Source organism: Egretta garzetta, unplaced genomic scaffold, assembly GCF_000687185.1.
Source record: "Egretta garzetta isolate BGI_Z169 unplaced genomic scaffold, ASM68718v1 scaffold94, whole genome shotgun sequence".
Taxonomy (NCBI): Eukaryota; Metazoa; Chordata; class Aves; order Pelecaniformes; family Ardeidae; genus Egretta; species Egretta garzetta.
Genome location: NW_009259683.1, coordinates 2,818,282 through 2,845,070, shown reverse-complemented (window position 1 = coordinate 2,845,070; position 26,789 = coordinate 2,818,282). Strand labels below are relative to the sequence as shown.

At 41.1% G+C, this 26,789-nt stretch overlaps 1 protein-coding gene across 1 annotated transcript in view; it reads right to left on the bottom strand.

Moving 5' to 3' along the window:
- Positions 1–687: 687 nt before the first annotated feature.
- SATB1 (SATB homeobox 1) overlaps positions 688–26,789 on the bottom strand; it is a 73,803-nt gene continuing 47,701 nt past the window's right edge. The window contains exons 10-13 of the mRNA XM_035894056.1: positions 21,195–21,340; positions 4,430–4,633; positions 3,828–3,923; positions 688–1,194 (exon numbers count right to left, since the gene is read on the bottom strand). Coding sequence (XP_035749949.1) covers positions 712–1,194; positions 3,828–3,923; positions 4,430–4,633; positions 21,195–21,340 — 929 coding nt within the window. The 3' untranslated portion in view covers positions 688–711. The remainder of the gene's footprint in view (positions 1,195–3,827; positions 3,924–4,429; positions 4,634–21,194; positions 21,341–26,789) is intronic.

Genomic DNA, 26,789 nt, shown 5'->3' with positions numbered 1-26,789 from the left:
CTTCCAAAAAAATTAATTACAACATGATGCTGCAGGATCTACAAATAAATAATGAGGACTAAATTGTGTTTCACATTTTCTTTTTCATTTTCTTTAAAACCATTTAACAATGAGAATGGAAAAAAAAATACAGTGACCTTTATTTCCAAAAGAAAACAAATCTGAATTACGGCAGTGCCATATAATACAAGGCATTTGTTGGCATATGTTATCTTTAAACTGCATTCCACAGTCTATAGTTCTTTTGTAACATACAATAGAACAAGAGTAACAAACTCTTTTTTATTTTATTTTTTTAAATAAATGTGAGTTTCCAAAGATCAAGTGTGGAGTGCTACAGTAATAATTAAAAAACAAGAACGAAACAGAAACAAAAAACAGTAAATCACAAAAGTTGTAATGCTTGTCTGAAGGCTCCAGAATCAAAATCACTGGTATCATGCTTATTGGGTACACTCACAGTGTATCCAGTGAACACAAATTAATATCAAACAATCCTCAACGCTTCATCTGTTGCTGCGAAGCAGTTTGTAAAACAGAGTAAAACATCTAGTGCAGTCTGCATTATCCTTTTTTCAACTTTTGTGCAAGGTTTGGAAGATTCATTGGCCAAACAATGAATAATAAAGGTTTTTGACAGAACGCAAGATGGAATTTTCATTTCATTAGTAAATACCAGTGGCACTGTTGAAAGAAAATAATACTTTTAGATCAGTCTTTCAATTCAGCATTAATCTCTGTGTTCCCTTCTACCGATAACTCTTCTTCTAGTTTAACTGAAAAAAGTGTGTTTGCATTTTTGTCTTGGACGCTGTCTTCTAAATCCTTGAGCAACTCTTCTTCTTTGTACTCTGCAACATCCACCTCCAAACCAGAATTGTCCTTCAGCTTCCCATGGTGCTTGAGATAATATCGCTGGTTCTGAAAGAACTTGATAATGGTGTACTTGGGCAGGTCAAGCTGAGCGGAGAGAGTCTGGATTGCTTCTTCATCTGGATACAGGCCTACATCTTGGATGAAACTCTGTAGGATCCCTAGGGCTTCAACAGAAATCTTTGTTCGCGGTCGGGGTTTCTGACGATTTTCATCCTCAGATTCAGCTGGTGATGCTACTGTCGGTTGCCTTGGGGGTAGCCTGGGACCTGGTTGCTGTTGCTGTTGTTGTTGTTGCTGTTGCTGCTGTTGCTGCTGCTGCTGCAAGACAAAGCACAGCATTTTTTTTTGTACGCGTATTCTTGCTCATGTTTTTTGTTACCAAGAAAATCCGGGGCAGGGGGGGAAATTGCAAAGCTATAAACAAAGGCTTAGTAAGTTTAAATGACAAAAAGGAAAAAAAAAAAGGCCCATTATTCCTGAACCAGAGTTAAATATGAGTTAGTAACTCCCTGCATATCTCGCATGTGCCTGTATGTGTGTGAGCAGAGACAACGGATAAAGGGGCAGTGGGATACGGGCAGAGAGGTGGAAGGAAAACACTGGCTTTGTCTGACTGAATGCGTCGATGACGAGACATCGGTGCGGTTTAGCTGTCAAATTTTTAATGAACATGCTCCATGAGTCAAGTGCAGGCAAGACAAAATGCTAAGTAGGTGACATAGTATAGGATTAACTTGACCAGCTTAGCCAGAACTGTAGCAAGGGCAAAGTGAGAAAAGTGCCAGATGAGGGCAAACGCACAGGAGCTCTGCCAGCAGCAGCAGCTGCTGCCCAAAAACAAGGGCTGCAAATCTCTAGCAACAGCGAGACTAAGGGACTGGGGGGATCAGGGAGAAGGAGAGCATTTTAGCTAAGTGGGGAAATACCCCGCTACTGATCTGACCTGAGCTTGCACTGAAGTCTTGTCAAACTTGCGAACGTTACGACAGAATGCGTTAGCTGGAAGCGCCTAACGTCACGCTGTCAAACCCAGCCTCGGCAAGGACAAAGAGATGTGGAGGTAGGGAATCTGTATTTCCCCTTCTGGCTCTGACCTCTCTTGCCTGTGGGCCCGCAAAGGGCCTGTCTTGCCTGTGTTCAAGCATCCCAACGTATAAACAGGGAACAAACATGTGTACCTGCTTCTGTGTTTGTGCCGGGGATTATTTTGTTAATATTTATAAAGCACTAAGATGCAAAGCTCTAAATAAGTTGCACTATTATTATTAGAAGGGAACATGCTGCATTCCAAAAACTCAGGCAATAAAAATGAGCCAGTATGCACATCAGAAGAATAAGATAAAGCAAATCATGATGTAAATAATTAACAAGAGCTTAAAATGAAGTTTTGCAAGCATGGATTCAGAAACATTCTTAAAAGGTGAGGCACTGAGCCCCAGGGACAGAAATGTTTTTCTCATCCACCACTGGAGTACAGTACATTATAAGATCATGTTTAAAATCAAAAGTAAATTTATCAGCTACTGTTTTTGTTGACAATTCTTTGGCTTCACAGCACAGGAAGCACTGGTTAGTAAGATATTTTGGATCAGCAAATTTCTTGTCATATGGTACAAACCACCAGTTATTATTAAAAAACAACAGCAGCAAAACAAGCAGTTGCTATCACTACATTTCATTTCCCTTTGTGAGTCTCCCCTTGACAATTTTTTGTGTGTCGGTAGTGGTTTCCCAGTGGCTTCCAGTTGCGGCTCACTTGCAGACCCTAAGAAGCACAAAATACTGTACGAATGGTATAAATACTGGAGGAATTATAATTCTCTCCACTTCGCAGTGCCGCTCGTGGTTGTGGAGACCTCGCATAGGTCTCAACACCCGGTTTAGAAGCCACTGCCTTAAGTGATCTTCTCACTGTAAGATCTGACACAAATGGTAGCGGAATTAGGGCTCTTGCCTCATCCCTGTTCACATCCTTTCATGTTTTATGGTCTGTGAGCCGTCCCATTCCAGGCTTCAATCCCGAAGAGATTCAAGACTGCTCCCAGCACATTAAATTCTTACAAGACTGGAGGCTTTGTACGTGCAGTTTGAAAACTTCTGTCTTAGCTACACATTTATGCATCTACAACAACTACCAAGTAGAAGAGCAGAGACAAAACTCAGGCCCAAGCTCCCAATCCTTACTCTTACACGTCATATTAAGAGATTACAATGCAACTGCTTATGTGAATAATATTTGTGAGATCAAACACACAACTTTTATCAACAAGGCAAGAAAATCTAAGTAAGTGGCACAGTGGTTGAATGTTTATACTGTGCATAAGCTTCTCCTTTTATCCCCTTAAGAAGCGATTTTATTAAAAACAATGTACATTTTCAAACAAGTGCTGTTTTATTACTTAATATAGATCTTTCTCTCTCTTTTTGCTAAATCAAACAGCAAGTTTCCAGGCTTTCACAATTATTTTAGTACTTGATATCCTAAGGGATTGTCTTATTCAGTTTTCTTTATCTTTAATATACACTCGTGTTGTTTCTGGCTGTGAGATAACTCTATCCTTCCTAGCTTTGTAAATATTTTTCTGTATAGGTAATACAAATGATACGCTGGGTCTCAGCTGAGGTTGGGAAAGCACAGGGTAATACCTGCCCTTTAAGAGGGAGCAGTTAAAAGGCTGACCTCAGGTCTTTCGTGAGAAGGGATTAAAGAGTCCCCAGCCCAGAGAGGCAGCAGCCTGCATGGATGACCTGGGCTACCAGATTTAGCAAAACAGTCAGCCAGGCTCACAGTTTGCGGTGCCCATGCGAGCAAAGGGTGGGCGCAGCCCCCAGAGGAGGGGGGCACCGCCGGGGCTGCCCCGGAGCGGAGGGCGGCTGTTTCCAAGCCCCGTGGCGTGGGTCCTGCATCCCCTCCTCTCTCTCCCTGACACGGTGCCCTTGTGCCAGCTCACCTGTGGAGCAGCACCCAGCCAAGGTCCAGCGGTCAGCAGGCCTGGTAAGAAAGCGCCTCTATGCTCTCCTTTCCCAAGGGTGGTGGGAGAGGGGCTCTGAAGGAAAAACAAACAAACATTGACTCCCCCCAGCCTCGACTAGGGTGAAAGTGGGATGAGGAATCCCCTTCCCTTCACTCCTACCCGGGGCGAGCCGCTGCTGTTGAGGGTTCGAGGTTAGCTTTTGAACAGCAGCGCAACGAGGTCCTCCCGCCTCGCTGGTAAAGGCATTTGACAACCGGTACCAAACGCCGCTGCCTTTCGGTCCTGACACCTGCCTAAACCAGGGACAGCCAGCAGGGAGGCTCGCCCTGCCCGGCACGCAGGTGCCTCTGCGCCACCGCGTCCACGCACGTTTGTGAAAAACCACCGAACCGAAGCAAAAACCACGGGTGGTCGCACGCTCTCCTTTGAGCTCTGGTGGCGGACGGCAGCGCACTCGTATCTCGTAGCGGGAGACCTGCATTTAGCCTGGCTGGGAGGAAAGAAACACTAATTTCCTTTGCTCCGTTTTAAAGCTTTATTTACTTAGCGCTCTGCGGGATTGGCCAAGGTAAACTAACCTGAATCTGTTCTGCTGGCACATGGATAATGTGGGAAGGCCTGTCACCATGGTGATGAACTGCATTGCTTTCTTGTTCATAAATGGCATCGCGTTCAGGCTGAGGAAGACTGAGGAACCTTCGGATCATGGAGAGATTCTCCCAGAGGGTCCTGTTCTCTGGTGAGGGATCTTCTTTCCAACGTAACAGCTCACAGAGCCACCCCTTGAAGATAACACCAGCAAAACATTAGTTTTTTTCCTCACTTCACAAGGGGCAAAACGAGGGCGAAACGTGTACTTTAGCGGCGCTGCATTCTCTCACGCCTCTCCCCCGGGAAGAAAGGGCTTTCACTGTAAAGGCTGGGCTTACAGCAGACACCGATACACTGAGAGGCTGCCGCGCTATTTCACAGACCCTCGCCAACTGCAAGTGGTTTGGAAAGCACCTTCCCCTTGGCCCCGCACCACAGCGCTGAGGACTGATTGCTTAGAAGCAAACTGGTTGATGAAGGCAGACTCGCTTACGCGCTCCCCTCCGCACGACAGGGGTTTCGCTGACGCCAATGTATTCTCTCGGCTGCCCATTTTCTTTTACGCAAGGCTACACCCATCCGAGAGCATCGACACCGTGTTTCAGGGGCCGGTAGACGGTCTGCTGAGCAATTTTTAACATCCTGGTACTACCACTCAAAACAAGAAAGTACTTCCAGTATCTGCCTTGACTGTAGGGCTGCCTAACGTAAATCATAGCTCCCTAACACCGTTCCAAAAGACAGGAATCCTTTGACTAGATGCAGTCAAGTAATATCTCCTTCCTATCTGCTACAAGTAGAGGTGCCTCTGCAGGTGAACTTATTTCAAATGACAGATGATTATAATTTCAGTATTTTTCTCATAGATCCAGAAAAAACCAGTCTCTCAGTTTTATGTTACACTATTAGGGCTTGGGGGGGAGCAAGACATGCTCAAGCTTCTGATACACCCTTTATACCATTTCCACATCACAGGACAGCAAGTTGCCTAAGACCTTACCTACTCTAATTCCGACATGGTTTTGGGATACATATTATGAAGTCAGCTACAGAATCCCTTGCAAGAACTGCAGCGGTTGCTTATTTGCTTCCAAAAGAGATATACAAATTCATCTTGAAAATTTAACAACTGTTTTCTTATGTCTTCTTAAAATTTAATTGAGGATTTTTTTCTTAATTGTGCACTGGCAGTTTTAAAAGAAGAGTGCAAATGCTCTAGCTAGCATAGTGTGCATCAGCAGCAATTTTTTGGTATATTAAAATTTAGAAACAAAATATTACATATATAAAACATGCATACTTCCTTTCTTTTAGCTTCAAGGATCTGTTTTCAAAACTAGGTCCGTGCATTTTATTTCTTAATGCTGTAGGAAAGATAATGTGACATTTTATTGAATCAACAAATAACATAAATGTACAGAAGCTTTTAGATCCTTTTTATATGTACTGGTAGTTGAAAAATGGTTTATCCAGACTAGTTTACTACTAGATACAATAGATACATAGATACAATATAGATATGTATTTTCCTGAAGACATTCATATCTTTAGCTAACAGTTAATAAATGCAGCGTAAAAATATTGCCATGATAGGAAGAGGTGAAAGTAAACAAATAATCTTAATGCATTCATATTGTATAAGACAATATTTAGTGAGGTGCATATAAAAATTTGAAGTATATTTGCTTGGATATAAGTGGAAAGCTGAACAAATGACACATGAGAAAAATGCCCTGAGAAATAGAAATAATCAAAATGACCAATGTTAGAGAGATGGTGGTAGTAGAGCTGAGAAAGCAAATACTTAAATGGGGCCAAAATCCTCCAGGTGCTCACTTGGTGTGCTAGGGAGGGAGGGAGGAGAGTGGTGGCAGCAGAAGGGCGCCTTGCACCCGGGGATGGAGCGCACCCCATTCCTTGATCACGCACTAAGGGTGGATGCTGGGTATTGCCCCAGGGCTTAGGAAGCTGGACCAAACGCCTTCATATAGAGCACATAACGTACAGCCTGTCCCAGCTGGAATCATATGGCATCTTTTTAAAACAGTAGCAAGGGTCTGTGAATTCTCCCTCCCCATCATAAGGCGCCCCAGGACGTGTTAGCAGGTTAATGTAGGAACCATCCCTGCCCCTAACAAAATCAACATGCTGCTCGTGGTTCTCTGCCCACCTTACTTCCACGGGGACACGTGCTGGGTTATGTGCAACAGCAGTGTTAGCTTTCTGCAGCAAGTTAAAAGAGCGCAATCAGAAAACATGGGTAGGTTGTTGGGGACGAAAGGGAGAAGAAAATGAAGAGAAACAAATCTAGATTTTTTTTTTTTATTGAAATGCACTTATAAAACTTGTAATTAAAAAAAAAAAACCAAACAAACAGCCTGCCCTGAAGCATAAAAATTGTCCTTTGGTTGTCTGGAGTCTGCACTGCTTCACACTGAAACTGTTGGTTTTCTTTCTAACTGTGGTGAAACAGAGAGCAGCGCTGACTATCACGGCCATTCGGTGAAAGTAAAAAAACCCACAAGACAACCTGTCCCCTCCCATGCCAGCTCTCTGAGGTGCACAGGCAGACTGGAAAAGAAATTGCACCGTGCATTTAGAAGCTGCGCATATTTTGTCTGGTGACCATGTGAATCACAGATTTTTTTTGAAAAAAGACTGTAGAAACTCTTTTTAAAAGTCCAGTAGTAAAAGTAATTCCTAAGCAGTCATGTTTTATGCTGATTAAACATATTTCACAACAACAGTTTTTGTTAACTAAGAAATTCCTTCTCCCCATACTGTCTTTTCTGTTTCTAGATTTACTAGATCAGACCTTATTTTTCTTAATGACTGACAACTAAAATTATATGTCCAGTATTCTTTTATCAACTTTTGCACTGAAATAATACTTCTATTTCCTTATCTAAAGATTATTTGATGAATTGTAACCTGAAGCATGTCTCTGCTAGCCTTTCAGGGAAGCAGTGATTTTGAGATATTGAAATCAGATGCTTCTGACATGTTATACAGAATAGACTGCCATTCTACCAAAATGTCTTTTTCCTACTGGGTTCTTCACGTTTTTAAGGAAGTAGACATACTCTGATGAAACGTATGATGGGCAATGTGGAAACAACCAACTGAATTCTTCTAAAATTACATGGATAGAAACAAATGTTTTGGTCTTCGTGGTTTATTTCTAAAAATATTTATGAAAGTTGATCTCAGAAATATTCTCAAGGAGAGCAAGTGAATGGGCAGTTACAGAGGCTATTGGGGTTTACTTTGTTAGGAGACTACAAACTTTATACCAATATGCTTTCTTTTGGTTCAAAGCAAACAAGCAAAACCATAATTATTTCATTTAGTTTCAGGTTCAGAATTCTGTACCTGGCATAAAGGTCCTTCATAGACGTCAACTAAATGAGAATGCATGAAATGTTTTCATAAATTTTAGGAAAAGTGGTCATACAGACTTTTCTAAGGGGGAAATACAAATTATGTAAAATGCGGAAGTTTTGTTTCCATTTGATCTAAAGAAGTATGAACTGCTGCAGTTAATGCAGCTGAATTTACAAGTGAACCTAGCAAGGCTGATTTTTCTCCTCTTACGCTCATTTAAGTCTAGAGCACTTTCTGCCTACTTGAAACAATTTATTCTGAAGGAGGGCTTGGACCACTGTTTTTTCACGTCCTTACAATCTTCCAGGAAGTGGAAAGGACCACAATATTATAAGAAAATATTTATAACTCAGATTAGATCACAGCTGTTTTATACAGCATATATAGTACATCGTTAAAAAAATACAGCCTCAAAATAATCAAGCTGATACATCATTTGCAAGGCAAACCCCCCAAAACTCTGCAATGACATTGGGAACAACCTTGATTTTAAAACACAGTAAATTTGCCAGGCAACATTACACTGAATATAAAGAGAGTACAAAGCAAAATATAAACATTAGCCACATGTAAATATGTTTGGAGAACTTTCAGGATGTTACTACTTTTCAAACTGACAAAGTTTAATTTGACACCTTCTGTTCTAAAACCTTTGTTTCTATTCAAAATCACGCCTTTAGCTGCTATCAATCACTATGCTCTCCCTATTACTTAAAATACTGGCATGGGCCCTGGATAAGCTGAAAATGCCATGCAGATGAATTCTGAGATAATATGTTCAAACCTGTTATATACAACACAAATCCTGTAAAGTTATGTATTGTAAACCTACATTTATTGGGAACTAAAAGTCTTAAATCCATCTGCTACAAAGAAAATACTGTTATGCACTTTCAAGTAACCAAGTACCATCTGCAAAGGTCTTGCTACAGTAAGCAAGAAAATGGTGAAAAAAAAAAAAGATGCTAAATCCAAGATATTTAAAATAAATAAGAGTCTTCTGTCTGCTTTTCTGATAGAGATTTAGTGAAGAAACATAAGACATTAGAGGAAAAAAACCTGTGAAAGCCGAACTGCCAAACTATTGCAGGAAAAGCGCAAGGAGAATAACTGCCAAACATTAGGCACTGCAAGACCCATGAGCATGCTTATTTTAAAGAAAGCATCAATGCATTTTATCTATGTATCCAAATGTTATTTTCTTCAGTCTGACCTGCGCTGTGTTTAAATAAAATCTTCTGCTCTTTCACGCAGAGTTCCTAACAAACTATCCTTGCATTCCGGTATCTTTCTTATTAAAAGAAAAAAGAAAAAAAAGATAATTGAAATCTGCACTTAAGGTGTAAATACCAATCCTAACTAGATCAAAGAGGGTAGCATTACAATCATGAAAGATGTTTTCTGGGCAAGGCTTTCCAAATCAGCAACAAACACAGCTAGTCTGGGAAGAAAGAGCTTCAAGGTGGAGCAACTGAACTCTTTTGTTCGGTGAATTTGTTACAGTGATAATAATTTGCCAAATGATGAATATTTCTTACAGAATAACTAACAAAGACTCCCAACAGTTTTTAAAAGAGCTATAATTTGAATCTAAGAAGGTAAAACAGTTTAGAGTATCAATGCTAAGATATGAACAGTTTTTCTGTGGTACAGTATAGCTAACGTTATTTTGTATCATTCTCTGGGGCATATAGTATAATAAAAATATATGGTGTTAAAAGGAATCAGTCTAAATAGGAAGGTACTCGATACAAACATTTTAGCAGAAAGTGTGAATTGCATTTCAGCATCTACCATGAACAAAGACTAAGTACATAATCCATTAAACAGTACTTCTAACTCAAAAGAATTGAGCATTGTAGACTAAACTAAAGTAAGCATTTTGAATGAGCACATTTTCAGCAACTAACTATAAAGCTAGCAATTTATCATTCAGCAAATAATTTTCTACTTTTAAAAGAATCTGTAAGTGTTACTTATGGTAATGAAGACTGTTTTTAATCTGCCCACAAACATGCTAATCGAGGGCAATTTTTTTTTTATTTACAATGCTGAAGGCACTCCAGTTTATAGAACACAGATATGAAATTACACTTGGCAAAATGGGCTCTTAATTGTCTGAGCAACCCAAATCCTTCACCTTTAACACAAAAGCTTATAGACAAAACAAAGGAAAAGAACTCATGAACTAAACTTTAAATATTGCCTCTTTCCCATTCAAAAGCCATCCAAGTCGCTTTACAAATCTCATTTTTGTTCCAAATGGCTGCGTTCATCATAGATATTTCCATTTCTTCTCAAAACAGAATCCACATACAGAAGAGAAGAAAAAAGGCCGGCATCACCACTACAGTATACGCACATAGTCTTAGACTTTAGTATTAAACTTGTAAGCTGCTCATTGCACAGAAAGGTTGCTTTTGGAAAAGTCATAATACTTTGAACGAGATACATAATGGCAGCAAAGGAGTACTGAAAGCATTTTAAATTATTTACTAGGTTAAAAGGGTGAAATGTACTTTAAATACATCAAATTTCATCATCTGGGCCATTTTTTGGTGGCAAAGTGGTATTGATCTTTCCAAATGCTTAAAATTAACTATTTCCAGAAGGTCATTATTTGATTAAAGGCATTAAAGTTGAGGGCAAGAAATGATGCACTTTGTCTTCTTTCCCATTCAAATAATCATGTAATTTAATCAGAACTATCCCTTCATGTCCTGTAATAAAAATGTTTGTCTTAAGATATTGTTCTTTACCTAACATATTAACCTTTAAATGTTATGAAGTTCTTAAGAATAATCTCTGCTTAGAGAAGATTCTTCCATAATGCAATGAAAGGATCTCCAGCATTTAAATTGATAAGGCCAAATTTCCCCTACACATTGATTGGAAAATGCATTAAACCCTTCAACTGAGATTTCTCACAGTGCTCAACAGGATCGAAAATCAGGGAGTTCTGAAGCAGTAAGCTCATGCATATGGCATTGAGAAGCAAAATAAACAAATGTCATTTCAGCACAAACAAAAATGACAAATAAGTAACACTGGACGCTGCTTTAATTTATCTGGGAAATGCTGTTTGTGTTATATTCATATTACCCAGACAAATACAGCAGGGAACACCCACCGCAGGGTAAAAACAGAGCATTTCATTCAAAACTCAATTTCAGTCTGAGATTACTTAAATCTGACTCCTTTCTGGGTGAAATACCTGTGGGTTCAGACATGGGAACAAGCCTAGATGACGAGAGCGGTCCTTTTTAGCCTCAAATGTTCTTCTGGAATTTCCTGACTGCAGGAAAATGTATTTTGACTGCAGGTTTATCTTTCCTAAAATACATAAATTGCCCTGGGTATCTCCTCTGCAAAGCCGAATAGACCCAAATGCTTCACAGAAGACCCGAAGTCTGTTAAAAGAAAGGCCACTGGGTATTTCTGTAAAATTTTAGGAAAACTAATAATCTACCATAATTAGTAGGTTTTGATACTGACCAACACATTTGCCAGTGAAAATCTTTTCAGTTTATCTTATATTTTCAAGTAAATTTAAGCACCGACTTCTGTGAGGCACAGACCTTCAAGCAATTTTTAAAACTGCTGTGAATGTTCAATACTTTGGGATTTCCCTATTTTTCTCACAAAACTGCATATCTTTAATTCAAAAAGCAAAAGCTGGTTTTCAGCCTGTTCCAGAAGATGAGTAGAGATACCAGAATACGAATGCCTCTTCCTGAGATGTGGCCTAAAGTGATAATAAATGTCCCCAGAAAGATGGTTGCCTTAGTATTTTATTTACACTAATCAGCCCTAAGTTTCAGGCTTTGCCTTTGAGCATTCCCCTAAATCAGAGAAAGTTTGAAACCTGAAGATGTCCTTTATCTCCAGATATTTCTGGTTTATCTGTTTTACTCGCTTTCATTACTCGAACATTGAAAGGGGAAGCCAGATGTGAATTTTAAGTAAATCTGTATCTGCCATCATAATAGATGAGATTTAGCAAAACAAACAAACTGAAAACCCCACAACCTCATAGGGCTTTTCAGAAGAAAGGTAAACTTCACTAGCAGGAAAAACTTCCTTTGAAGAATACTGAAACAGATTATGCCACTTCCTTAAATTTCTTATCCAACCTATTATTCAGCTGCACCATCTGTCTGGATGTTACCTCCACCTCTTCTCTGGGTTGTGAAAAAGAAATGACCAAGCAGCCAGCAGTGGTACTGAGAGTAGTTCCCTGCAGTTTTTGGGTGATATTTTAGGGGAAAAGGATTCCTTCTCTTCTTCTCTCTGCCTTTTCTCTTTGCGAACTGTAGCACTTAAAAATTAAATACGTATTTCTATTCTTGTAAATGCCCAAACAAATAAATAGGAAAAGAAAACTTGCTAAAGCAACCTCTCAAATTCAATGACAAGCAGCAAACAAGTACAGAAACAAAATGACCTGGAGAGCCGTGGCCCTGCTTCCCCAGTCTCGTCTATTGTATTAAATCTCTCCCTCTACCCGGAGCTGCGGTGAGTGGCTAAGAGCCAGTGCTGCCAAAAAACCTCGTCGGGTTAAGGTCTGAGGCTGTACCAAAACTGGTGGGTACCTTCCCTGTGTATGAGCACTTGCAATGTACCACCACCTCATGGAAAGAAAAAACCTAACCCGTAACTCTAAAACTGACTGAAAACGTAAGTATCATTACTTTCTAGTTGAGTACAGAGGGAATTGAGTAATCTAAATGAAGGGCTTCTCCCAAGCTTGGTTTCTCTGCTCTCAGCCTCCTCCAGCTCTCCTTTCCCTTGTTCAAATGTGTCTTTTTTACAATATTGCCTTCAATTGCCTAGCAATGATAGATAGGCTGAAGCCCTAATCAAAAACATAATATGCGTGCCTTTGAAAATCTTACATAAAATGCAACCGCATTCATATGTAAAAAGAAGGGAAAAAGTAATAGATGCAAAAAAAGCAGTGGGTGAAGCTTTACTCTGCCTTCCTCTACTCTAGATCCTTCCTCTTTTGCACACACGATTCCATTGGCATTGTAACCGCAAGATACCTGTGACAAAAATGGACTTAACAATAAAAAAACCCAATCTAAACAAGAAAAAACAACTGCTAATTATTAAATAAGTCAGTCTCAGTCTGGTACATTACTTTTTATAGTACAGGCATATAAAATGGGTCAGTGGGTTTCACAGAGGGTGACTGGTAATATATGGCCCTTTATCTTAATTATTTAAGTGGAGAGAAGTACTGATTTCACTGCAATACCGATGCTTCCCTTGAAAGTAGATACAACCCTAAATCCAACCACGACCCTTAACAGCCCATATTTATTTATTCTTAAACATGCAATCAATTTTTCTATGGCAGCTATATCTGCAGTTTATTTAGAGAAGAGTATTTAATAGAAAGAGCCTGGCAATTTTAAAAATCTTTTTTACTACTATCATTTTACAAGTGAACAACAAATGTTTATTATTATGCTGCTTACAGAGATCTAACGTTTGCTTTGAGGGAAAGACCTCCAGTAAAAAGGCCATAGGGCCAAAGTGTCACTTCCGTAATTACTTATATGTGTGTATATCACGTTGTTATGATTTATTTTTTTAAAAAAAGATTATAATTTCCCAGAGGGAGTAATTTAAATCCATGGCTCCTTGTCATATGCTTTTTTCTCTCCAGAATTAATTTTGGATCAGAGAAAGATCTACCACACACTGAGGAATCACAGGCTCGTAAGATATTTGGACTTCATTGTAAATTCAGTTCAGCTGACAAGATGTTCCAACAAGCGACATCATTCCAAAACATACACGGCTCAAATCCATTCTCAGACATCCCTTCACATTTTTATGGCCTAAATAAATGTTTTCACATAGATTTGAATTAGACATTTAAATTTTAACTTGTCTCTTGCAGTTCAGCTCGCCTCTGTGGCTCTCGGTTTCACAGTGAAGAACACTTAATGCTCTGATAATGCCAAGGGTGAGGAGAGTCTTAAGGAAATTGAAAAGAAACTTTTCCTAACTTTCCTGATTTTGTTAACCACAGAAACAGTCAGAAAATCAATAACGTCCATTACCTCAATGGAGTTTTAAAAAAAATCCTTAAAATTCACACCTGCGAAGACACAAACCTCCCAGCAAATGACAAGAGAGCAGAAGCATGTATCTCACACATGGAAAAATAAAGGCAGTGAAGCCCTTAGAAACCTAAAATACCCTTACTTGTAGCATGGTTGCTTGGGGCATAGACTTAAAGAATAGGAAAGATGGATCAAAAGGGAAGCTGGAGAGATGGGGTTGCTCCCTCCTGGCTAGCCGAGGGTGGGAGCCGACACAGGAGTGTTTTCAGGTAGTTTTGCCATCCGGCTGGGTTCTGCCCTTCAACCAGGCGCTGCATGGAGCCGGCACGCTTCTTCCTGCCCTGATCACTCCATCCCGTCCCCTTTCCCCAGGTGAAAAGGATCAATCCCTTTAGTTAGGCTCTCTCCTCATATTCAGTAAGAGTAGCAAATGATTTCTTAGACGTGCAGCAAACTCACCGCCCCAAAGTAAAAATAAAAAGAATCTCATTTAAGCCTTCATAGCTTTTTTTTTCCCAAAAGAACTGGTTTTATATAAACAGTGGAAAGTTCCTATATCTGTAAGAGCTTTCTCTTGCATGTTACATATACCAGAGATGCTAAGCACCAGGCTCAGCAAAATACCTCGTCACCTAAGTAAACCCACGGACATAATTGATAGGTGTGCAGATCTTGCTCAGTTGAGGTCCAAAACTTCAGGGAATTCTGCTAAGGACCACCCAGTCCAAGCATCTTTACTTCACAAAGATCCTGAGAACTATTTTCGTTTGCTTCTCAGATGCCATCCTGACGTAAGGGAACATGGCACCGCACAGGAATAAAACCGAGATGACCGCGGAATAACAATGTGGATTCAGATAAAATTTGGCAGATTTGGAATGAGATAAATATTTGCAAATTGGAATTTTTCCCCACTTAGCTAGCTGTGTGCTTGCATTAGTCTATTCATTATATGCCAAGTTTGGGGTAACTTGTAACCAAAAATCTGAAGTTTGACTTAGAGGTAAAACTTGAAGAAAACAAAAAAAATTGACACAATGAGAATTTATTAGGAATGGTGAAATTAAAAATTCTATGGAAGAAAACATTGTCTCCTTTCTTACCTTGCACCTAGAAATCCTGTAACATTCTTTCAGGAGTTGTATATTTTGAATTATCCCGTTTAACATTCAGGGAAAAAACACTTATCTACCATTTTTTAATCCTTCCTTTGCCCAGCAGCCCTTCACCCGAACTGTAATCACTGGCTTCCTTAACGAGCAGCTTCTCAGGCCATTACTGTATATTTGTGTTTAGAGTAAGACGCCTTTATTCTTTGCAGTAACGTTTTTAGCAGCTCTCTTTTTTTTCAGGAGGAATATTACCCCTTCGGTTTCCTGTTTAGTTACGGGTTGAGCTCACTTTTGTTTTCTGCACTGTTTACTTCGTGCCCTGCTTCCCCCGTTGCCGGGAACCAAGGGCTGCTCGCTACCTCCTCAGCCTTCCTCTCGGCTCTGGCACTACAGCTTTGTTTTCATTTCCATACGTCATTTACTCTCCTACAGCTCGCTCAGACTTCCCCCCCCCCCCCCCCCCTTTTTTTTTTTTTTCAACAGTGCTTTAGTTTCTTCATGTTAAAACACCGATAGACTGACTCTTCAAAAGCCTCCTGAATCAGTGATCGGCCCACAGCAGGCACCTGAGGAACCAAGAACGCGGCTCTTTTCCCAGATATCCCCATGTTGCCATTCGGGGAAAGGAATGAGGTTTCACCCACGAAGCCGGCAGCGGTGGCAAAGAGCCCTCGGCTCCCCACCACCCAGCGAAAGCCCAACAGTGACGGTGTGAGGGGGGATGCACCTGGGGTGGGATGCCCTGAGCGCAGCTCCGGCACGCAGGAGGCAGCAGGAGGAGAGGAGAAAGGGGCAGATGGAGCGAGAGTGGATGGTGAGGGTGTATATGGGAGAGGAACAGGGTGGGGAAAAGTCAAGGAAGGGCTAAGAGGAGAGCTATAGAGAGGGGAATTAGTGAAGGTGGCGAGAAGAAGACAAAACAGAAGGTGAGGATACAGAAAGCGGGAAGAGAGATTAAGAAAATCCATCCTGCCAGAAACAGCACCTCTTGTCAGGCAGACAGCAGGTGCTGCCTGGGGAAGAGCTGATTCACGCATCTGGAGTGTAGGAACCGAAACACCTCTACCTAAGAAAGCAAAACTAAAAATAAAAGACTCAAAGGGGGTGGGAGAGGGTGCCACGCTTTTTTTCTTTTGGCAATCCAGTGCTTCCTGACTGCACGACATTTTTCAGATAGTTACCTGAAGAAACGAAAGCTGGATTTTTGGACCCATGCAAGAATCCCCATGGTCCATTTCAGCACTATCTCTTCCAACACGAGCCCTTCCTGCCCTCCTCTTTGCTTTACTCCAGACTCATTTTTGAGACATCTGCAGCCATAGCATCTCCAGGGCTTTGGCTGCAGCTCCAAGGACAAGATTTCCCCTTTGTTTGGGGTCTGCATGGACCCCGGGGGAGTCAGGAATGGAGGTGGCACTGCCACGCAGCAAGGGACACTGATGGCACACCTACGCCGATGGCAACACCTACGCTGATCTCCTCTGGCTCAGCTCTGGGGGACTAGCAATGCCGTCAGTAACTGCTGGCCAAGTGGTACAAGCATGGGTCTTTAACCCTCTCTGCAGCAGTCTGGGGAGCCGTCTACATAGCCAAATTTTCTGCTACAAACTGTGCCTTCAGTGGCTTTCAAAACCTAGCCTGCTCACCATCCTCTGACTGACTTTGAATGCTCAGTCTCAGTTCCCTGTCTCCTGCACTTTCGGTATTGCCACTGCATCACAAATCACTGGCAATGGATAAAACAATCTCTTACTAAAGCTTCTTTTTTTTTTTCAAACCTCCCCTGGAAGCTTTATTACAGATTAGATTTGATGAATTTCTGTCAGATGCAGTGCGCCATTCCTCTCGCCTGACAATACCTGCAACAGCTTTTGGGGAATCTGCTCAGTTGCCTTCTGCACACCTACTTTTTTTTTTTTTTTCCTTGCTGTAAGAATTGTTATAGAACCTTTTAATTAAAACTTTCTATCAAAATTGCATTAACTTTTTCTCTGTGTAGGAAAAGTAGCCCACAGTGATCTACTAAAGAGTAGATGGTTTCAAAACAAACCCTTACGAAGTCTTGAAGGCTATTTAATTAGGGCAAGCTGAGCAATTTAACTGAAAAAAATGGATTTATAAAAAAAGCAAAACAATTTACAGACAACATTTAGTTTCCTAAAAACTAACGATAATCTGTTTTCATATGAAATACTGGAATGTTTTCATTAAAAAAAAAAAATCCATTTTCCATTTACCAAAATTCTAGACACTTTGAGGATTATTTTTAAAAAAGAATCTTTCCCCCAAAGGAAGAGGTAAAGGGAAGAGTTAGCAAAGAGACAAAATGCATGGTGAAAAACTTTGGCAGGAAATTTTATTTCTGCTAAATTCAGGTAGCAGTGAAGACTACACTTTTGGTTAGTCGCTCTTCTTAAAGCGAGGTGTTTGCTGGCACGTTATTTTGAAAACCAGCACAGTAGGATGACTTCTTTAATAAGTGGGCATAAACCCCAGAGATTAGAAAGTCTCGGTGAGAGACAAAACCCCCATGCGATATTGGATTTCTTTGCCAAAGCAAGGAAGGTTTTTAATAAAGGTCACGGAGAAATAATTTCCAAAGACGGCAGCGTGTCTTTCCCCCTATATGTTTACTCTTTTATTTCACTCCTTTAGAGTGAAAGGCAGACCTTAACACGCGCGCGCGCACACACATGCACACACAAAAGGAAACAACAACCAAAGACGGGGGGGAAAAAAAAAAAAAAAACAAAAAAAAAAGCACCAGAAAATCCCCCTCTGCCCGTCCTTTCGGCTGGGGCTGGGTGCCTGCGGAGCCCACGCAGGCAGAGATGGGCATTTGCCTGTGCAAACACAGAGATTGTATTTAAAACAACTCGAGGTGGACATTTGCAGCAATAGCCAAAGATCAAAAAAATTAAAAAAAAAAAAAAAAAAAAAAAAAAGAGCCTGAAATTTTAGTTACACCACATGTGGTTTTCATTTGTGAAAAATGAACAAGCTGTTTGTGGTTAAACTGTCTAATCTGCTGTTATCAATCTAGCGCTGCATTCAAGATTTACAGGATACATCAGCTTCTGTGCCACATTAGCTGTAAAAGGGAGAGGGGGTGGGAGGAAAAAGGAGGAGGAGAGAGTTTATCCTGAGGAATAATATTTCCAATGCAGCCACACTCACACTACATCTGGTTGTGCTGGTAGCGGCAGTTAAATTGAAATATTTCACAGCGTGTGTCAGAAACATGCAGAATGGTAATTATGACAGATCTGATTAAGCCTGAGTGCCACTAGCTCCCTGGCCAGCTCCGGTTGTGCAGGTGTGACCTTGTGCGTGCCTGCGTGTGTAAATAAAATTAATTACAAGCGAGAGGGCGAAGGCTTCGGTGACATCACAAAGCGGAGAAACTCCCAAGGGGGAGACCTAATGGAATATTTTCCCTCAGTCTAATAATACAGTTCATATTGACTTGAGGTAATTAGTGGGATCATTAAAGCAGTTTTCCCGGCGTATTTGGCTGCCTGATCAGATTAGTGAAAATGTTCTTCAGAACAAGCCCTGTGTGGTCTGCCAGAGAAGGAGGAAATAAAAAGCAACAAAGCATATTTTGGAATGATAAGCAGCGCTGGACTTTTTGCCCGGCATTTTGCAGGGCCGGTCTCGGGAGCCTGGGCGCCTGACTCTCCCGACCGATTCAAGCTTTCATCCCAGGCGCACGTGCTCCCGCTGCGCGTCATCTAAGACTTTTTAATTTTTGTTCCTCTATCCTTCAAAACTATGCTGTCCCTATCCCTCGCTGCTTAAAAAAACCACAGATAAAAGCCTCGTGGAAGTGCTAGCCTTAGAAGAGCTACATGAAGATAACTGGGGGAAGGAAGAAGAATAAATATGTGATCGGGAACCCCCCCACCTCTCCCCAAAAAGCTAACAGAAGACTGAAGGCACCAGTTTGAGAATTAGTAAGGTTTTCATTTCCTAACAAGCCTACCCCAGCAAAAAAAGGAAAAAAAAAAAAAAAAAGAAAAAAAGTTTAACTATGATATAAAGTCTTCCACGGTAACAGAACACAGAGCCCTAATCAAGAAATGGACCATTTGTTTAAAAACAGTCTATTGAGCATGCTCTACCTTGCAAATGGAATATGCCAAGCTCTGTCACAGATGGCAAGCTTTGACAGTTCCCATCCGTAGCGTCGATACTCGACAGTTCAGCACAAGATCAGTGACATTCTGTCTCATTAGAGCCACGCTAATTATCACAGCTAGTTTCAGGGGAAACCATGTGTTGCAATGGTCAATTTGAAGGAGTCTGTGCATCAACAAACTGGTAATAAGGATCAGACACCTTATTATATGACAGCATGCTGCCTATGATCTGATTTACTGAATCAGAGGTACTGAGGCAACACTGAAGCCTGATGGGTTATGGAATCGCGTGTACACAATGCGTATCTGAAATATGCTTTAAAAATAAAAGGGAGCTATATAGAAACAATACAAATAAAAATTTTAAAATAGTGAAGTTATAATGAGGGCCTTTTTCATTTGTCTTTAAGACATGCAGAGATGTTCAAGATCTTGTCAGCCAGTTTTATCTTTAATCAAATCATATAAGATAAATAATTCAAAATGAAAACTGTAAAATTATGGATCATGCTAAATTATAATTCATTCCATACTCTGATTTTTCAGTTTCAATAACATGTACCAAACATTCCTTATGTTGCGCCGTCTTGCTGCTTTAACAGAATTTTGTATTTTGTAAAGAGCTTTCTCTACTTGGCTCTCTTTTTTTCATTTCTACATTTAATGACTTAAACTTGTACTTCTCCTAGCTTCTCCCACACATTCGCGCTCCTTCCACCAGACAAAAACCATCTAACCCAGAACCCCCCTTTGCTGTTTCTGGCCACCTGCGGGGCCGCATCCTGCCAGGGTGCTCAGCAGTCCCAGCCCCAGCGCCTCCCCGGGGCGCGCTGCCGGCTGTGGCCGTGAAGGCGTTAAGCATTAACTCCCCACCAACGTAGGGCAGGTGTGCACTGCATCCCTCCAGGGAAGCTCTCCTTAGGGCTCAAATAGATCAGCATTTCCCAAAGCGGCTACCAGTTCTTTATGCAGATCGTAAGCGGCGTTTGAACAGCTCGGCTGGCTGGGAACCTCTAGCCGGGGCCGGTTTGACCCCACGTGTAAAGCACGCTCAGGAAGCACACTTCTTCATCGGTGTGTCAACAAATCCAGCTTTTGCCTTACGTGCTGAAAGGGCTGCCTGGCCCCAAGGAGCTGTCTGAAGAGGCCAATATAAACCTCTTACCTGTGAAGTATTTTCCATTCTGTACCTCTTTCTTTGGCTTGAACTATTTCAGGTTTTAATGCTTTTTCTTCCCTCTATGCAGATTTCCATGGGCAATTGCACACCGATATGAACCACCTCGGAGGTTTTAAGGCGGTTTCTCTTCAGTGCATCTTTGTTGATTCAAGAAGTCGCTGTCTACTTTTTACTAGCGGGAACCCGAGTCTCACTGAAGCCAACCCACTCCACCAAGGTCACACCAATAATGCAGGATACGGCCAGGATCAATGCCGGCCCTTCTCCAGGTCTACCCAGATCGAGTGATAAGCGAGCTAACTGAACTCAATTTTTCTACCCCCTTTCTGAAAAAGAATTTAAAAAAAAATCCCTAAGAAAATTTCCTGAGACTTTAACCTTTATTTCTGCGAAGAGATGTCGTAAAATAAATTAAGACACGGGGCAGAGGAAGAACCTGGAGTGCTCTAAGCCTTCATTTTGCTCCTGCAATAGGCACCCGAAAATCTCCTTCCCTCCGACCCCGGCGAGACAGAACACACTATGACTCTGCAACACGGTATTTTGTGAAAGAAACAAATCAGCTCTATCTGCCAAGTTTCACAGTTTCACTGAATGACACGCCGCTTTATGGGGCAATTCTTGATCACGCACAGAAGCCCATCTTGCTTTCTCAGTTCACACTCTTCCTCTCCCGTCCCTGCTGACACCCGATCCCGTCCCACTCCTGCTGCTCATGGCACCTCTTCAACTGCCAGAGCAATCACCCCCGGGTAGCGGAGGGGGGGGAGGAAAATAGATTAACAAAAAAATAAAATAAAAAAAAATAAAAATAGAGGCCGTTGCGTGGTGTACTTCTACTGTTAATGTTTTCCAACGACTGTATCTCGCCTTTCCATGAGGGCGAGGGGTTTATTTCCAGGTGGACCCATGAAACGACGGCAGACCTCAGAGCACGTTTTGTTTCCACCTCGCGTCTCCCGGTGCAGTATCCCTCCCCGCTCCACAGAGAATCCATTGTACGCTGAGGGGTGGGGGGGGAAAGATGGTTTTTAAGCCAAGATTTAAACCCAGGAAGTGACTCAGCTGCTCTGAGGGAGACAAAGGCGGGAGACGACGGAGGAGTGGGGTGACGGGAGAAGGACCGAGTCCCCTCCTGCCCCCCAGCCTGGACCCCGCCGGGGCAGCCCGAAGTGCAGCGCCCCGAGGAAACAGCTTTGGAAATAAATTTCAAGACCCCTCTCTTAAAGCCACATTGTTACCAGAGGGTTACTCTTGGTGATAAAAAGGTTTCTTTTCCCCCCGCTGGAAAATAGTTGAATAGATCGTTCTATATCTGCGGTAATGGCATGTTACATCTTCGTGCCAGATCCACAATACCGTGCTTGTTCAGTGTGGGAAGCTGTTTAAAAATGACTTTCCTATTAGAGTATATAGCTTAGTCTCGAGATGGAAAAAGCCAGATCAAAGATATAGCATTTATAAAACTGCTGGTTAAAAAGATAAAAGTGAGATAACAGACATCAATTTTTCACTATAAATCTCTGGGTTTACTACAACATTAAAATTTCCAGTAAAAGCAGGGTTTTATATACCTGAACTCTAATGGCCTATTCTGAAAATATTTATGTCAGGAAAAGCATGGTATTTGCATGCCAAAAGCAATTTTAGTGCCAATGTTCAGCATTCCCTTCCCATTTAACTCCTTCCCATCTACTCCCAAGAGTTAGATGCTCTGCCTAATGCCTACCCGGTGCGCTTCCCCATGCAGCCTTTCGGAGGAGGATGCTCCAGGCGCCTACCAAGGCAAAAAGACCAACACTTAAATAAATACATAAAATACCACTGCGCAAAATGCTCGCCTGATGGCTTAGGATGGAGTCTCTAGCAGTGGTCGGAACCACTGATTTTACCTCCATGCTTTGCATGAGAAACTAGTCATTTCCAAGGGGCTAACTGCCTAACCAAAGTGAAAGACGGGGACAGGAGGACAGGAAATTGGGCAAGACGGTGCAACAGCTCAGAAGTTAACGGGTCAAAACTCTCCATAATTAGATGACGTTTCTGGAGGTATCGGTAGCACTCCATTAGTTTTAAACTAAAATTAATATGGGAGCACGATTCTGTGAGAGCCAAGTGTCTCGCCCTCAACTTACAGGCATTTTGATTTGGTGAGAAAGGGCCCTCCTTGGGCCAGGTAGTTGGGCACCTACCTGGCCATGCACAGCAACTGGCAGGGTTGACGCTGCAGAAAAGTACGGATTTTACCTATTTATTCCGCTATAAAGTAAACCTATTTAGGTATAATAACGCAGGCTAATGACCTTACACTGTAGCACGTGGGACTCAGAGGTATGGAAGCTGATATTACTTCAGTTTTTGCAAGCTGTAATTCCCTAAATTTAAGAAAGCTTTAGCAACGTAAGCTGATTTTCAGCAAAGTTTTGCTTTCTTCCATACTTCATACCAGCATGTGCAGGCCGCAGCTTTTCAGGATAAGCCATTAACATAAATGTAACTTCTCAAAATACAGCAAACGTACAGGAGCACTACAAGTCTCTACTTGACTTATCTCTCAGGGCTCTTAGGTTTGGGGTTTTTTTGTTTGTTTGTTTGTTTGTTTATATGGAATAAAATTAGATTTCAGCATCTGTCACTATCAAGAAAAAAACTCCTCCCTTGCTCCCACATGAAAACATTGTAACCAATGCACAGTTACTGAACCATGATGCCTTAATGATCATTACACAAATGAACTTTTTTTTTGTTTGAAATAACGAAATCAAGAATGTGCTTTCATAATTACTTGAATAAGATTGTCAGGTTATAAATCTAATAAAACCTCAATATGATTAAATTGTAAAAGTAACGCATACCACACAGATTTATGTATGTGTGGATTCTTTTAATTCTGCCTTATTCAAGTATGCTGATTAAATTTTAGTAAACAATATTGTTAGTATTGCCATTCTACCACTAAAAACCAACAATCTGGGAGCAGACACAAAGCACTAGGTAAACCTTTCTGTCTTCCATTCACCGGTATTTTTCTACAGCTCTCTTTTCAACATAACCTAACAAAAAAAATACGTACACCTATTAGGCAGACAACCTGCAATGAAAATGTAAGATTTTAAATACTGACATTAGGTGTTTTGCCAGTTACAATTCTAAAACTCCCTAAAGATATGATGTATTCAAGCTGTTTGAATTATACTATCTTCCTCAGCTCCTCAGTATAACCATAGTAACTTTTAAAGTATACATTTTGAATTTAACAGAATTTGAATTTATTTTGCAGACAATACATCAATCCTTAAAAACATAGAAAATTTAAAAATATACAGAATGCATACGTCCCTATACAGGAAAATAATTCAACATTTGAAGGAATCTTCTAGCTAAGTCCCCAAACTCATCCCCAAACATGTGCCAGATAGTGCCTTTTTCTGGGAAAGCCAAGAAGCCGCCAGCGAAGCACACCGTGAAACCACAAGTACACAAATCATCACTCACCTAAGCCAGAGCACGGTCTCCCTAATGTCACTGCCATCTCTTCTTGCTCCCGTCACCCCTTCCTCACCCTGTGCTATGACCTCTGCTGCACCGAGCCTTGTAGACAACTTTGTTTGTTTGAGCATCAGGTCCACATGCGATCCTCTGTCAATCAGATAACTCTTGCCAAAGGCGCTAACACAGCGCTTTTTGCCTTGGCACTACCTAAATAGAAGCTTCTGTAGTGCATCATTTAATAGCTCTTCTGTACAAGGTGCTCTCGTCGGCAGAACATTATCTGCAGTCTCCTGGCTCAGCCAAGCCCAGCCACCTTGTAGATGCTGGCTGCTTCGACACCCAATCTAAAGCTGACCCAAATCAGTTCCTTAAAAAAAAAAAAAAAAATAGAAAGGCCCTCCAGCAAACAACTATCTTTGTCCACTGGCCGAGCTGCTTTAGGTCACGTACTGGTTTGTACCGTAACTCCAGACTACACTGAGCAGTTAATCAAGTTTTTATATCCAAAATAAGATAAGACCAGCAATGTTCAACTTTTGTGATGTTTAAAAACAAAACTGTTAACCAATGCATTATTTTCTAATATATGTCCTCCAGACTCTTCATTATAACTGGAAGTGATTTCTCCAGGATTTCCAGTTGTGAGCGGGAAACCAACATCCCCAAACGAGAAAAAAAACCAAACAGACCTCTCTCAAGAGAGGTTCCTTTAAAGAATTTGTCTTAACTAGCCTCTTTTTTTGTGCAAGAGAGACTTCTTTGCCCCAAGAAATAATTATCTGTACCACTGACAAGCTCTAATGCAGAATTTTTACAAGACAGATAACTCCTTTAATATACTTGGCTTTGCTACACATTTAAAATTAACTGATTGACTGACTAGTAGTCAACTGGTTAGAGAAGACCCAACATATTCAGTTTACCTAAGAGTTCACTTTTGTGATGCACCTTTCTACAAGGAATGGCGCTTTGGCTAACTACAGACATGAAAGCTTGCTTAACACATAAATTAACATTACATTGCTTAAATCCAGGAGAAAAATAACCTCTGAGAATACAGACATAATCTCCATAATAAAAGAGAAAAGAACTATGTGTTTGGTGGTGTTTGCTTTCTACACTTGGTAGCAAAGTTTGTACAAGAACCAAAATTTTATACCAACATTCTAAAAAACCTGCCCCACGTCCTCTGAAGCTTTTTTCCTTCACTTTGATTACCTGTCCCTTTTAAAGTCAGCATTGGAAGAGCTGTCCCGCCTAGGAATTTTAAAACTACACACTTAAATAAATACACTGTCACACAAACCAGATCAGACCAAAATCATGTGGACCGATAGATTGGCTTCATACCTTAGTTTTGCAGAGAACTGCAATGGAAAGAGGAAGGTGCAGAAAACGGACAGTTCTCTAACCCAGAGTCTTGACATGTAAATAAAGACATCTGAAGAGCACACAGGTTGGAAGCTGCTGTAACATTCTATCATAATTAGAAACATTTCAAGAGCCCTGTAATTTCCAATCAAAATTACAGTAATTTCCGATATACAAGCCATGATTCATGACAGAATTTTTACATTCCATGGGAGATTATAGTGGCCTGATGTATGACACAGAGTACAGCACTAACATAAACAATTCAGTTTAATGTTTAAACAGCACTTGGTGTTTAGAATCCAACAATAAAAGAAACATATTATTGTAGAAATTATCACTTTGACAGTGATTGAAGGGTAGGCAGGCATGTGGCCTATAAAGCTATAATTTTTACAGTCCACAGCTTGAGTTTAATCATTTTGATATAACATTTCCAAAATATCCCTTTAAATGCTCCTTATAGCATATAACTTAAGAGACAACATCCTTTCTGTACAATGAAATGGAGTAAACTCCAACACATGAACAACACAGAAGTCAAAAGTTAAAGACTGTTAAAAAGAAAACCAGCACTAAAATGCTGACGGCCCAAGAAACATTGGTCTAACTGATCATTATCAGCTTTCCCAGGAAGATGCTGTATTTTTCTATGAAGCAATTTTAGAAAAGTAAAGGAGTAGTGACTAAGTGGACTTAACATTTAATCTAACGTGAAAATTCAACATTGCAAGCATTGGTGCCTTTACCATTTCTTTCAAGCGTTGGTATAACCATGGTTCTAGTCTTTCCCATTTTTCTATGTTTTTCCTTTACTTCCTGAGTACATTCTCACTTAAATCAGTGCCTTTGCATGCTCACGCCCAGCAAGCGCATGCTGATTTCCCTCTCTTGCTGCTAAACTTGACAGAATTTCTTCAGTTGAAGAAAATAGAATAGGAAACCACACAACAAAGCCTTAAGAACTGAATACACAATATATATGTATGCATACGCGCAGGTAACCAAGCAGCCATCGTATTCCACAAAGATCATACATGTATTCACAGATGTAACTCATATAACCCGAACTTGTTGGGTCTGGTTTTTTGTTTTTGACATGGATAGTGCTGCCCCACCTCCCATGCACAGCCTCACCAGTGGGCTTGACTAAATATTTTCGCAAAAGCCAGAACCCCAGCGTTCCTTGTTACAGCGCATGTAATTGCAAGCCAACAAAGCCTCAAGATGAATCCGGCAGCAATACACAGAGCTGGCCCACAGCTTTTGCCACATCCACGCCAGCTAAGAACTGATGAACCTGATGCTTTCTGAGCCACGCAAGACCCAGGGGCGTGCAGCGAAGGCATCTTGCTGGCAGGGAAGAGGGAGGGATGCGTCTCAGGAAGCCACTTCTCAACCCTGCCTGGCCAAGGGTAACCACCTCTGGACCCAGCAAGGAGCTCCAGGTTGTGGTACCAGGCTGGTGTGCTAACCCGGCCGCTCGTTGTAACTCACACAGAAACAGATCAAAACCAGGGGTGGGGGGGAATAATCACACAGGACAGGGAGGCCATTGCACCCCGGGAACTTTACCTGGCTTTTGGTTG